Raw genomic sequence first — 14,721 nt, 5'->3', positions numbered from 1 at the left:
TAGTTCCCATCTCGTGATATCTCGTTTTTGAGTTTTGACTTGATTGTTTATTGTCGGCTCAAGATTCAACATTTCTCAAAAGAAAAATAAAAAATAATTAAGTTTTTTTTTTTTTTTTCTTTCTCTTTTTTCTTTTTCTTCCATTTGTCATTAATCAATTTTCAACACAACACCCCCCGTGATTATTTCCTAGAAACTTCGCATCTTCTATTTCCTTATAACCCCACCCTTTTTCTTCTGTTCTTATTTATAAACATCCCCCACTTCACAATTTACTCCAAATCTCACTTCAACTTTCAATTTTTCCATCAATAAATTTATATAGATATAAAAATTATATATATATATATATATCCATCTGGGTATCAAGAAATTTGCAAACTTGAACAATGGAAAACAACAATCAATCATCTTTTTGGCAATTTAGTGACCAACTTCGTGTACAAAGCAACAATCTTTCGAATATTTCTTTAAACGATTCCATTTGGAGCACTTCATACAAACGGCCGGAAAAAGATCGCCGGAATTTCGACATCCGTGTCGGCGGTGACGTCATCAGCTCCGGTGGTGTCAACAACAATTTATCTGGCTCATCAAACCAAGATTTTAATGGGTTTAACTTTGATTGGAAGCTAGGTGTGTCAAATGGTCAAAGTCAAACCAATCAGTATTATCATCATAATCAAGGTGTTAATGATTTTGGGATTAATGGTGGTTTTAATAAAGGGATATATTCAAAACCAAGTTTGAATTTTGGTCAAAATAATAATAATAATATTAATGTTGGTTTTGAGAAAAATGGGATGTTCAAGAAAGATGGTAAAAATGGTGAAGACAATTTTGGTGGTAAACATGGCAAGAATAAGAAAAATAATAATAATTTGGGAAATAATAATAATAATGAAAAAGATGGTAATAATAAGAATAATAATAGTGGAGGTGTTGATAAGAGGTTTAAGACTTTGCCACCATCTGAATCTTTGCCAAGAAATGAGACTGTTGGCGGATATATTTTTGTTTGTAACAATGATACCATGCAAGAAAATCTCAAAAGGCAGCTTTTTGGTAAGTTTTTTCTTCAATTTTTTGGTAAAGTTTGCATCTTTATGTTATTTTTATGATGTATTTGTCTTGATTGTTATAGATTTCAAGGTTTAAAAAATTGAGGATTCTTAGTAGCTTTACATAGATAGATGTTATGTTGAACACTTTTAGATGATCAATATATGATTTGAAGAATTAAAAGTATATAATTAGTTATTTAGTTGCAAGAAAGTAGTTATGTCTTATGCATTTAGTTTGTAAAATCATTTAGAACACCTGTATGCCTTTCATAGTTTGATCGTTTTGGTACTAAAAAACCTGAAATTAGGTTTGCAAATTAATGTGACTACTTTAGGAATTTCAACTTTAGATGATGCTAATCTTTAGTTAACACCTTCTTTTATTAGGTGCATATGAATAATGAAGTGTGCCCACTAGTTAGAACATGGGTTGGCTCTTGATATTCCTAACACCTTCCACAAGAATTAAATTCTTGGAATATTAGTTATAACTAGTGAGTATGAATATGAATATGAGTATGAATATGAATATGAATATGAATATGAATATGAATTGTGACTGCTAGGTGAAAAATTAGTTAAGACTTTATTTTAGCATTTATAAAATCTTTGATAATTACATAAGTCGGAAGGCACACTTGTTCGCTCATGTCCACCTAGCCAGCCTTTGTTTAGTTGACCTCTTTGTTTAAACACAACGCATTTTGCAATATACTTCGAAGACTAAACTAACGAACATGAGGAATTTCATTAGCTCTCTAAGAATGGTATTTTTTTGCCAGTGAAAACTGTTCATTGTGCAAGGTACAAAAAATTATGTTGTTAATTGGCCTAATATTCTTTTTATACTGAATTTCAGGTTTACCCCCACGCTACCGAGACTCGGTTAGGCAAATCACACCTGGCCTGCCTCTTTTTCTCTACAACTACTCCACCCACCAACTTCATGGTGTTTTTGAGGTATTGTTTCTTATCAATGCTTTTATCTTTAACTTAAAGTGCAATAGGTAGTGTTGGATCGACTCTAAACATTGCTTTAATGGTTTAGGCTGCAAGTTTTGGTGGAACAAATATCGACCCGTCTGCTTGGGAAGACAAAAAGAACCCAGGGGAATCACGGTTCCCTGCTCAGGTGCGAGTTATCACCAGGAAAGTAGCCGAGCCACTAGAAGAAGACTCTTTCAGGCCAATTCTTCACCACTACGATGGCCCTAAATTCCGTCTTGAACTAAACATCCCAGAGGTAAATTTGCATTCTCAACTTTTGTTTCTTAATATTCTTCACGTCCGAATTACTTATAACACTTGTTTCTTTGTTGCAGGCGCTCTCTCTTTTAGACATATTCGAAGAGGAGAAGAACTGAACTGTGTTCTTCGGAGAAAGTATGAAATTTGTGAGGAAGGTCAAATGAGTGGGCCGTATGTTTTATGAAGTTGACAAGCTTTTCCAGAAGGAGAAATGTGTTAAAGTCCTATATATATGTAACTAATATATGTTTAAATCAAGCTGAAACGTTTTATACTGTAGGAAGAAAGTAGTAATTGTTTGGATACAGGACATTTACCATGAAAGACAAAGATGGTGATGTTCCTTACAGTTCTTTCGCTCGATCGTATGTGTAAAATACAAACTCAGTATGAATAAACAAAATACAATACAAGTTTATATGTATATGTATATGTCTATGTCCATTTGATGTTTTGATCAAGAGAAAAGCTTGTTTATATGTTCAATTTTTCAAGTTGTAGGCATGCCAAAGTCAAAATGCCTGATTTCTTTTACATGGATGCTTCTTTCATGTGTCAAGGAACATAATAAGATGTCTACCTTTAAGATCTATGTGCTTGTTTGTATAGACATGTTTATATATTTGGATGCATTCTTGTGCTTGTTTGTATAGACATGTTTATATATTTGGATGCATTATTTGGGTACGATGACGGTACATGAGACCAAAAGTTTTCTATCTATTGTTGTTGCTAACGCAAGTATAGATATGACACAATTGTAGGATTCATATGTAATAACTAGATTGAAAGCAGCTTACCTTTGTAAATACTCATTTCATATCACATAATCTAATCCCCATTCAATTCAAAATACAGCTTCTACTTTGTGGATCAATTCCATGTATGTTAGATAGTTTGGATGACATATGCTTTGGTGAAAATAGACATCTTTCTCTTTCACTTGGACAGTTGGACACGTAACATAACTTTTGTGTGTCTTAATTCATAAGATAAAAGAAAAGGACAGCAAAATAAGAAAAGGCTTTGTTGATATTGGTTAGGTTGTTGTTGTGGGATAAGATGTGAAATTATATGTATATATTATATGTATAGTAATATTGTTAGTTGAATGGTTCATCAACCATCACTAACTTGAAATGGACAAAGTGGTTGAGGTGGTGAGAGTTGGTGTGACACTTTGAACTAGTCCTTTTATTTTTATGCTATTTGACACCCCACCCACCGTGTATCATTATTCTTTTTTATTATGTGAATTGGTTGTCAAGGAATGAATTTGTCTTTGTTGTGTTGGCAATTTTTTTAATCTTTGGCTGGTATTCTTTGGACCATTCAAATTGAATTTGCAAACCACCATCTCAATATCTCATTCAAACGTGTTAGATTGTAGGTGCTAAGTCTTGAGATTCTAGAAACTTTATAAGTCGACATTGACATAGATATGTAAATGCATCCAGTCTCTTGAAATTAATATCATAATCTTGATTGAACATGTGGATATTTAAGCATTCTTATAAGTATCTCAGTAAAACTTAGTGGTCCCAGAGACGTCTAAGGTCAAAACTCTAAACCCATAGTCGTTGACTCGTAAATCCTGACTCGACTCGAAATATCGATTTTTAACTCGTGACTCGACTCGTACGAGTCAATTCGCAATGTTTCATATTGTTTGTGATGACTGGTGTGAGTACGGTAAGTTTATGCTAAAAAAAAATAATTCAAAATAATAATAATAAAAGAAAGCTACAAAAATCAAATATTTCTAAACAGCTTCATTTTGGATGAACTATGAACCGCAACAATGGCTATACTAACGGTAATGTACAAGTATCTCGAGCTTAGCGTTGTTCAACAGTCTAACAAAAAGCTAAAGTAACCACTATTGAAAAGATGCAGGTAAAAACCAGTGGCTTCCACCTTCGTTTTGGCCTGCTTACTTGCCTTTGAGGCAAGCTACTGGCAGAGTTTGGTAACAAATTCCAAAGAATCTTGAAGGCAATAACGATTGCGAAAGAAAGGCTTGCACAAAGTAAAACATGTTCAGTCTTGTCCACGCTTTCTTCATCTCTTGCTATCTTCTCGATATCTTGCCTATGAAACAAGGTAAATAAAATTTCACACTACTTAGCAAGGACTTATGTGTAGTGCATATGATAAAGTAGCTGATTTATTAACGGCCCAATATACTTGCAGACGACCATTTCATGTATGCACATAAATTTCTTTCATACTACGAAAATTACCTTAGCATGGCTTTTTCCTTGACAACTGACTCCAATAGGAATGATACTGAAGCTTTCCATGACTCCAAGTCTGCAATGCCTTTCTCCTGAAATGGTTAACATTATGTACATAAATCATATAGTTTGGAATAAGTAGTACCCAGGATGGTTCAGTCTAACTGATCCCATATCGTTCAATGGGGCCAACTCAAACAGAACCGTCTTGGGGAGGTTATAAACTAGTTTAGTCAAATAGATAACAAACCATGGTCTCTTTCCACGGCCAGAATTCCTTAATTTCCGATCTAGTTTGCTCTACGAGCCTTGAATACTTAACAATTTCTTTGTCTAGATGTGGAAGAACGTCCCCCTGTATCTGGTTCACTTCATTAATGTAATCCTCCAATGACAATATATCATTTTCCAATAGTCGAATCTTTTGCATCAAAATCTTTAAAACAGCATCACCATGTATTCTTCCATTACCTTTGGTTATAGTTTCAGGAACTTTAATATCTATCAATGGCTTCTTTTTTGCATCGTTATCATCTACCCCTTCGATTTTTTTATTGTCACCATCGAGTTTTTTAGAAAAACCAGTAGTTTCCCACAAAGCAGGAGCTGCAGTCCGGTTAGGATTTGATAATTTTCTATCAGTTGCTTCCCCTGAAGCCATGAACAAATCTTCAAGCATTTTTTCAATTGCATCAATACCATATGCTTCAAAAACGCTAAGCGTGCAGTAAAATTCTGTTCCATAATGAGTAATTAATCTCAACATAATGTATCTAGCCCATTTCGGTTCAGGTAACTTAAAGTATTGATTATGTTTGACATTGTCTGCAACAAAAGTCCCAAGCTCATACCATGTTTCTGCTGGAAAAACCAAACTTCCCAATAATTCAAATTGCTTAAAGTTAGAAGAATGATGTTCATAGTTTGCCATCATTATTGCATCGACTAAAGTTTCTTCTGCAAGCTCAATGACTACAAATTTATCAGGAACTGAACAAGGGTTCCTCAAATACATATCATGATCTCCGCCTAAGATACTATTTGCACCTTTAGCTTCCTTATCATGAGCTACAACTTTTGCTCCTTTTGATGCAGCTGCGTAGTTGTATTTAGTGCCATCTGCCTCGAGCCTGTGAGTGATATTGACTAACCTGCTTGGGACACCACTTAGCCTGTTGTCCTGCTTTGTAATGGTCTTAAAATCGTCTGAAGTGAAATATGTTAAATGGTCCGTCTGTACCCCTTCTTGTTTACTTTCGATATAAATATCTTGAACTTGTCGTTCACAAATGAATGTCGAATAACCTAAAATTTTCCACAATAAGTCCTCCCCTGGGCTTTTTTCCTGAAGAGGATTATCCTCGGTTTCTTCAATGCTAGCTTCATAAAATGGAGAATCGTTATAGACTCTAGAAATATTCAACTCCAAAAGGATCTTCTCTGTATGATTTCTGCCTTGATCTTCAAGGTATGGATACGAGCTCATATTAGTGAAGTTCTTATAAGAGACACCTGCATTCCCTGCAACAATTAGATCAAATTGTTATCTATCAAACAGGGGCCTAATGATCAGATACTAACTGCAAGAAAACCAAATATCTAGTGAAACCATCAAAATCCCATCTTTTACCTTTAAATTTTACCAAATGACCTTGTTTTAACTCAATGAAAACTGAATGTACAGTAAATCATTTATTACAACTTCAAAAAACAAATGATGGTGAAAGTCCTTCTTTAGGTTACCCGAGGAAGGCTGACTCAGACGATGCGACCTAATTAGGGTATCCTGTAGCCGTGTACGAAGCCAACTTCAAGAAGAAAGATTTAAATGTTTTTTGGTTGGAATACATTTCACTACAGCTAAACCTGATCCTGATAATTGGGATCGGACTATTTATTCCAAACACGCATCGAAACAATACCTACAATCATCCTCATTGATACATCTTTTCATCCAATATGTTCAATGTTAATGGAATGCAGATGATTCATGAACAATCTTTCATAAACGCATAATGCAAGGCACCTACAAAGCCGGGTCAATTATGAAAACAATACATTTTGGAATAAAGGGATGTCACATTTCTCAACACCAGGCTAAATATGACATGAACAAACCATAAAGATCTGTTTGGAACATTTCATCAATGAGTATTCTTAAAATCAAGAAATAAATCGCGTGTACATGACATTACTCGGAAAAAGCAAGATTTGCTTCCGAAAATGAACACAGATCAGGAATAGCCTCTGAAGATACCTTCATTGCCATGATTAGGACCAAATGCAGAGAACGAAATCATAAAAGGGAACCAAAATGTGATGATCAAAGGCAATGATAGCTTTAAATAACTATCTTTTTCGTCCTTCTTGATCAAAAGTTTAAGGTTATTGGGATGAAATTCAATATCTGTAGATGATGCATCATTGATATTGGGTTTCTTCATATTTCATGAAAGTTTAAAGATTTACCAACCTAAGAGTGGACATGAGAAGTTTACTCTATTTAATTTCTTTTGCCTTTTTTGTATTTAACACCCCCACCCCTCACAACAGGTCTCCCAAAAAATTGGTCTGCCATGTCACTGTATACTCTCTTGTGCCATGGTGCACCCAAAAAATAGGTCTGCCATGTCTTCACAAATATTACACTTTTTATGGCCTGTAGTTCTATAATACTTGCACACATTGCATATGATGCTATGCTTAAATTAGTTTTCTCCACAACCTCGTCCTATAATACCTTTCAGATCAATGTCGGTTATGGTAATTTTGACCCCAAATATTTGGCCTAAAACAAGTAAAGAATGCTAAATTTATACTGTTGTCTTTTATTAATAACATAAGGTACACAGATCTAATTCAGCTAAAAGTGAAATCTGGAATTTTTTTTATAAACTTGGGAACCAACAAACAAATATTTGTTCTAAAGCTTCTTTCAAGATTTCTACAACGACACTATACAACAGACATTTAAAACCTCGGTTTCTCTCTGTCAACAAAACTAGTTGCTTATGCCTTTTACAGAAACACCAAAATTCCAAATCGGAAGAAAACTATAACTGAAATTTCTTTTTATTGGGTATGATGATAGCGTGTCATTGATTCAAGATGCTATACTCCAACTCGTGATCTTCTCCTTGCGTTTGCTTAAAAAACGAAAGGCTGCCTGGATCTCCTTCTTCAAGTAAGCGACTTGTAGGAGTATTGGTAACCAATTTACATTTTATACAACAAAAAATGAGACAACAATCTATGTACTAACTGAAGCTTTATACTCTCTATGTTTTCTTCTCAGAAGTATACTGAAACACTAAAAGATCTCTCTATTTACAGAAACAAAAGCTTATCTTGGTCCCATCATCCAACCCTCTGCACTATCATGTCCTTCATGTTCATAGGATAACACATGCTGGCATGCAATCCAGACCACACATTGTAAGTAACTGCTCAGTGCCGCCTTCCTCGGATTTTGAGCCCCAATACCTCGACGGTGTATGGGGGAGGTTAAGATGTAGGCAGACCTTACCCCTACCAAGGTAGAGAGGCTGCTTCCAGTTTCTACCTAAATAATAGAAAAGGACCTCCGGCCTTTGCATGGGATGAGGATTGAACCCTTGACCTCTGTCTCCAGGGGTCATGGTGTTTACCACTAATCCAAACCACGCTGCTTGGATGTTTACCACTAATCCAGACCACACATTCTCTGCTAAAATCTCATTCACAACAGCTGTTGGATGGAATTGGTCCCACCATAGATGATTTGAAGCATTCCTACAAGCCATTCCAGCTGATAAGCACATTATCCAACCATTGTATCTTCCTAAACCACAGCATGCCGAATTCGTAACACTAAATCCTGCAAAAACAAATCGACAAAACCTTACAAACCGAAATCGTAACCCTAAATGACATGAGTTTATTGCAGCTTGGGCAGTTGGGAAGCAGTAATACAAGTCCAAATTGGTTGAATTTCGTTGGTCCACTCATCAACAGTGCTATTATCTTAAAATCTTAATGACTAATGTATTAAATAAGATTATGGAAACTATTTTGCTGAAATATTGATTACTGTTATCCAAATTAATATTTCTGAGGCTATAAGCATCTGGAAACACATTAAACTAGGCTCCATCTATTTTCCCAGTTCCATTTTAGCCAAGTTTTTAAGATTTTACCCGTTTGACCTGTTGGAGACAGAATACAATCCATTTTATAGTAAATAGCTCAATTTTTCAGTCTCAGATACAAGCAATCAAGATGACCTATTAATTTCATTTCCATATGGATTTTGAAAAAAAAAAAGAACTGGATGATCTTACAGAATTGCTCAGCATTCTTCAAGATGTCCATAGATCCCAAATAAGCATCACAAAACACTATATTAGCATCATTGAGTTCTTTATTAAGCTCCTGAACTGTGTATCTCATAACAAAATTGAATTCCATTATCATGTCATTTATCTTTATGATACATTCTCCATTGTTGCTGTTGTATTGCCACAAGTAGTAAGGTGCACAACCAATAGGTGCCAGTCCCATCACCACTACTCGTCTAACCTTCGCATTGTACAAATTCTGCACCATGAATGCAATATTTAACCAAAACAGGCATATATATGTAGGTTTTAGGTAAAATAAAACAAGTATTAAAGTAAAATAAATAAAACAATAGGTTTTTCTTCACTGAAGATCACCGTGCATCATGAAAATCATTGTGCATCAATTGCTTCGTGAATCTTCGTGCATCAATTTAACCATGATCCAAGGGTCAAGATCATGTCTTATTTGTTTTACTTTAATAGTTGTTTTACAATACCCAACCCCTATATATGTATAATAGAATAGTTTCTATTCAGATGGAAAGAATGTGCTAGGTCAGGCGTCTTGGGTAATGATTCCAGGGTCAAATGGGCCGGACATGAGACACTTTTTTGTCCAAAAGTATAAACTTTTTATAAATAATCATCAAGCGATGTATCAGTAAAAAATTAAGTCTGGTTAGCTTAATGGTTATGGAGGTTTAGCTATATGACACGAGCTAACTTTGACCCGTCTCCTCATTAGCCATCTTTCTGAAAATATATTTCGTCCATTTAACCCGTTAGAAATAAAACATAACCATCAATCCATCATAGATGGGCCCAAACTTCTAACTTCTATGGTCTGATTAAAAAATGAGAAGATAGAGGATTCTTCTAACCTTTATCTCCTGTCTCATTGACTTGGCTAGAAACTGATTAAATCTCCATGAAACATACTTTGATTGTACACCCGACACATCACGGAGATAGTAATGTATAAAATCATTTGTCCCGATAGAAATGTAGAACATTGAGTTTGAAATATGATCAGTAGCCGCCTTTTCACCCATTCTTATTATGAACTGCTGAAAGGTATCCATAACCTGCTGAATCTGCTGAGAGAAGGATATATGCTGACCCTGCATAACATATATTATCCACACATAAGAAACGGCAGAAAGTAACATCTACGATCCATATCGTCTTTAAAAGCTTATATGAACAAACTACTGGGTTTTGAAGCATACCAATTCTGCACCGCTGGAAAAGATGATTCCAGCACCCGCAGAAGCAAAATTCAACCCGTGTATCATATCTTCAACTGCCCCACTTTGACCTAGATAGCTCGGAACTAATGGGAGACCAAGATAAGATGCTGACTCAAATTTACAGAAGAAAAAACGTTTATCAGCCATTGCAAGAAAAACTTATAGCATGAACTACATCCATTTTAATTTGTTACAAACCCGTATCAAGAACCAAAGTTAAAAATTTCGGTTCAAGACTACAAATCATGGAATATCAAGGAGACTTGTCTAGATTACTAAATTAGTATAATTTGAATGTATAAATACATATAATAAAGCCTAAAAAGGGATATAAAAATAAGAAACTCAGTTAGGCATTTCATCAAACACGTAATCTGCAGCCAACAACTTTACTCAAAATCATACCAAGAACATCAAAATTTTATAACAAAAACAAGAAATTCAAGAAAACAGTAAAATGGGTTGTTACCAAGATAATCAACGGGAACCCGGCCATTCGAAAAGCGGCCAGTGGGTTGATGGGTATCGAAATCACGGCCGTAAGGAAGATGATCAGCACGAGCAAGTGTACCAAGAAAGTTATTAGTTCCACAATCAACAGAAGAGTCACCAATCACAAACAATGCCGGAACCGGAGATGGTGGGGGAGGTTGCAGTGTCGGAGTTGAATACGATGATGGAGGCGGCGGCGGCGACGGTGGTGGTGGTGAAGAAATAGAAGTGTTTGTTGATGGGTGAGTGTAAAGATCTTGCGAAACGTGGACGGATTCGATTGGTTCGATAGATGAAAAGAATGTTTGTGTGAAAATTAAGAGTGGAAGTAATAGGAAAAACGATGAAGAAGATGATGGCTCCATTGATGAATTGTTGGAGGTTTTGAGACAGAGGAATTATGGCGGGAATATAGATATAGATAGATACAGATATTAACGGTTTCTATGTGAAAAAGGGGGAAATATTTTGGGCTTTTTTGTTGACTTATGTGCTGAAAGCCTGAAATTGTTTAGGTTGTGAAAATGGGGAATTTTTATAATTTTTGGCTGGTATTTGTTTGGACCATTCAAATTGAATTTGCAAACCACCATTTGTAACTTTGTAAGTCTTGATTGAACATGTGGATATCTCAATAAACCTTAGTATCTTCTAAGGTATTTACCCTTGGTTTTCGACTTGAAATCTCGATTTGTGATGCGAAACTCGAAACGTGACTCGACTCGTACGAGTTGACTTGTAGTGTTTCATATTGTTTGTGTATACTGGTGCGAGTATGGTAAGTTTATGCTAAAAAAATTTAAAATACTAATAACAAAAGAAAGCTACAAGAATCAAATATGTCTAACAAGCTTCATTTTGGCTGAACTATGAACCGCAAAAATGGCTATACTAACAGTAATGTACAAGTATCCCGAGCTTAGCATTGTTCAACAGTCTTACAAAAAGCTAAAGTAACCATTATTGTGATAAAGCAGGTAAAAACCAGTGGCTTCCACCTTCGTTTTGGCCTACTTACTTGCCTTTGAGGCAAGCTACTGGCAGAGTTTGATACCAAATTCCAAAGAACCTTGAAGGCAGTAACGATTGCGAAAGAAAGGCTTGCACAAAGACAAAGTAAAACATGCTCAGTCTAGTCCATGCTTTCTTCATCTCTTGCAATCTTCTCAATATCTTGCCTATGAAACAAGTTAAATAAAAATACATGTAGTGCATATGGAAAATTAGCTGATATATTAACGGTCCAATTTACTTGCAGACAACCATTTCATGTATGCATATTAGCTTCTTTCATATTACCAAAATTACCTTAGCATAACGTTTTCCTTGACAACTGACTCCAATAAGAACGATACTGAAGCTTTCCATGACTCCAAGTCTGCAATGCGTTTCTCCTGAAATGGTTAACATTATGTACATAAATGATACATATAACTTTGAATAAGTAGTACCCAAGATAGTTGATTCTAACTGGTTGAATGGGACCTAATCAAACAGAACTGCCTTGGGGAGGTTCAAAAACCAGTTTAGTCAGATAAAAAAACAAACCATGGTCTCTTTCCACGGCCAGAATTCCTTAATTTCCGACCTAGTTTGCTCTAAGAGCCCCGAATACTTGACAATTTCTTTATCAAGATGCGGAAGAACGTCCCCTTGTATCTTGTTCACTTCATTAATGTAATCCTCCAACGACAATATATCATTTTCCAACGATCGAATCTTTTGCATCAAAATCTTTAAAATAGCGTCACCGTGTATTCTTCCCTTACCTTTGGTTATAGTTTCAGGAACTTTAATATCTATCAATGGCTTCTTTGTTGCATCGTGATCATCTACCCCTTTGATCTTTTTATTGTCACCATCAAGTTTTTTAGAAAAACCAGTAGTTTCCCACAAAGCAGGAGCTGCAGTCCGGTTAGGATTTGATACTTTTCTTTCAGTTGCTTCCCCTGAAGCCATGATCAAATCTTCAAGCATTTTTTCAATTGCATCAATACCATATGCTTCAAAAAGCCCAAGTGTGCAGTAAAACTCTGTTCCATGAGTAATTAATCTCAACATAATGTATCTAGCCCATTTTGGTTCGGGTAACTTAAAGTATTGATTTATGTTTGACATTTTATGCAACAAAAGTCCCAAGCTCATACCATGATTCTGCTGGAAAAACCAAACTTCCCAATAATTCAAATTTCTTAAATTTAGAAGAATGGTGTTCACAAGTCACAACAGGTCTCCCAAAAAATTGGTCTGCCATGTCACTGTATACTCTCTTGTGCCATGGTGTCACTAAGGAAATGTCTTCACAAAATTTACGCTTTTTGTCTACCATCTCACATTGGCCCATCATAACATTTTTATGGCCTGTAGTTCTATAATACTTGCACACATTGCATATTGCTTAAATAGAATAATTACCTTGTTTACTTTTCAATGTACCAACAAATTTTAGTGCATCAAAGGCGTAGAATTTGCATCAGACATCAGGCATGTCACTTTCATTATACTTTTTACCGTATTCTGAAGGGTATTCTTTTCTCCACAACCTCATCCTATATTACCTTTCAGATCAATGTCAGTTATGCTAACTTCGACCCCAAAAATTTGGCCTTAAACAAGTAAAGCTTGCTAAATTTATACTGTTGTCTTTTGCTACACAAATCCAAGAAGATATATAATTCAGCTGAAAGTGAAATTTAGAAATTTTCTTATGAACTTAGGAACCAACAAACAAATATTTGTTCTAATGCTTCTTTCGAGATTTCTACAACACCACTATACAACAGACATCTAAAACCCCGGTTACTCTTTGTCAACAAAACTAGTTGCTTATGCCTTTTACACAAACACCAAAATTCCAAATCGGAAGAAAACTATAACTGCAATTATCTGTATTGGGTATGATGATAGCGTGTCATTGATTCAAGATGCTATACTTCATCTCGTGATCTTCTCCTTGTGTTTGCTTAAAAAACGAAAGGCTCCCTGGATCTCCTTCTTCAAGTAAGCGACTTGTAGGTTTGTCTAAAATATAGTCAATTTCATCCCCAGTCATCTCCATTTGACGAAGAAGAACCTGTAATACAAGTGAGCCGTACATGTTGCACTATTAGTCTAAATTATACTGGACATGAGTGTAATTTGAACTGCAAAGTACAAGTGTATGGAAGTATTCTTATGACTTTGTAAGAGAACAGTAAATGCTGTAAAGGATAAGTTGGTTGGGACAAGTAGTGGCAAATGGGCTGGCTTATGGGTATCAGGTCGAACATGATTGGCAAGTTAGCCCAAAGACACTTTTTCATCCTTTGGAATCGAGATCTGTACGAATAATGCATCAAGTTTGATTACAAAAATTTGATTGTATCAATAATAATTTAGATACATGAAGGTTGAGTGCATAAAGATCTGAGAGTACCCATAGGTCCACTTTAAACAGGTTCAACCCCTTTTCCTTTTTACTCAAATTTTCTTTTTGATGCATTTGAAACAATATTATAGCCCAGATGGATCCACTCATGAAGCTTCCACATATTGTTAGGATGATAGTTTCCTATCTTATCAGAGAAACTCTTCTCAATATACACAGAACTGATGAAAGATTACCAAGTCCTGAGTCTTAACAATTCCTTTAATTAGTGTATCACTATTTAAAGATACTTCTTCGTATATACCTGCAACATCTGTTTTTTTTTCTAATACATGTGAAACGGTCAAAAGAAAACCGTTGGGAGGGGTTGGACCAGTTGTGAACGTTCTAATCTTCAACCCAACACTCAATTTCACAAGCCGATTTCCTACCCGATTTCCCTACCCGAAAGCTACCCGATGGGTTGAGGCGGTGTACCCGATCGTGGTCGGGGTACCCGACCCGCTAGCCGACTAGTACTCCTCCCACCCTAAGGTATTCTGATGTATTGAGGGTTTTCAGTTACCAAAATATCTTTTTCCAACACCTTGTTCAAGTCGATATGTTATAATGTAGAAGAAATCCAATTAAACAAAAACGAAATGCCTTGATGTTATTAAGTATACAATGTTGTATAACAAGGAAATGTGGAGGTTGCACCAAGTACTATTAAATTGATAATCAAGGTTTTTAAGCTTATTGTTC

General features: G+C 35.5%; 3 protein-coding genes and 1 pseudogene across 3 annotated transcripts; 1 reads left to right on the top strand and 3 right to left on the bottom strand.

The window, feature by feature from the left end:
* Nucleotides 1-269: 269 nt before the first annotated feature.
* LOC122600228 (B2 protein-like) lies at nucleotides 270-2,736 on the top strand. The gene is made up of 4 exons (XM_043772912.1): nucleotides 270-1,065; nucleotides 1,924-2,024; nucleotides 2,113-2,307; nucleotides 2,387-2,736. Exons 1-4 carry the CDS (start codon nucleotides 390-392, stop codon nucleotides 2,426-2,428), a joined length of 1,014 nt encoding a protein of 337 aa, XP_043628847.1. The 5' UTR covers nucleotides 270-389; the 3' UTR covers nucleotides 2,429-2,736.
* Nucleotides 2,737-4,087: 1,351 nt separating this feature from the next.
* LOC122602157 (SUN domain-containing protein 5-like) lies at nucleotides 4,088-6,993 on the bottom strand. The gene is made up of 4 exons (XM_043774881.1): nucleotides 6,807-6,993; nucleotides 4,800-6,070; nucleotides 4,556-4,641; nucleotides 4,088-4,403 (listed from the first exon to the last, which is right to left on the bottom strand). Exons 1-4 carry the CDS (start codon nucleotides 6,991-6,993, stop codon nucleotides 4,169-4,171), a joined length of 1,779 nt encoding a protein of 592 aa, XP_043630816.1. The 3' UTR covers nucleotides 4,088-4,168.
* A 395-nt stretch (nucleotides 6,994-7,388) lies between these two features.
* LOC122600986 lies at nucleotides 7,389-10,992 on the bottom strand (annotated as a pseudogene).
* A 750-nt stretch (nucleotides 10,993-11,742) lies between these two features.
* On the bottom strand, nucleotides 11,743-12,954 carry LOC122601773 (SUN domain-containing protein 5-like). The gene is given in 4 exon segments (XM_043774511.1): nucleotides 11,743-11,788; nucleotides 11,919-12,004; nucleotides 12,159-12,713; nucleotides 12,715-12,954. Coding segments are annotated over 4 exon segments (927 nt in total).
* Between the last annotated feature and the right edge of the window lie 1,767 nt (nucleotides 12,955-14,721).

The sequence above is a fragment of the Erigeron canadensis genome, chromosome 5, assembly GCF_010389155.1.
Source record: "Erigeron canadensis isolate Cc75 chromosome 5, C_canadensis_v1, whole genome shotgun sequence".
NCBI classification, from domain to species: domain Eukaryota; kingdom Viridiplantae; phylum Streptophyta; class Magnoliopsida; order Asterales; family Asteraceae; genus Erigeron; species Erigeron canadensis.
The sequence above is the reverse complement of the archived record's forward strand: the minus strand, read 5'-3'. Positions and strand labels throughout refer to the sequence as shown.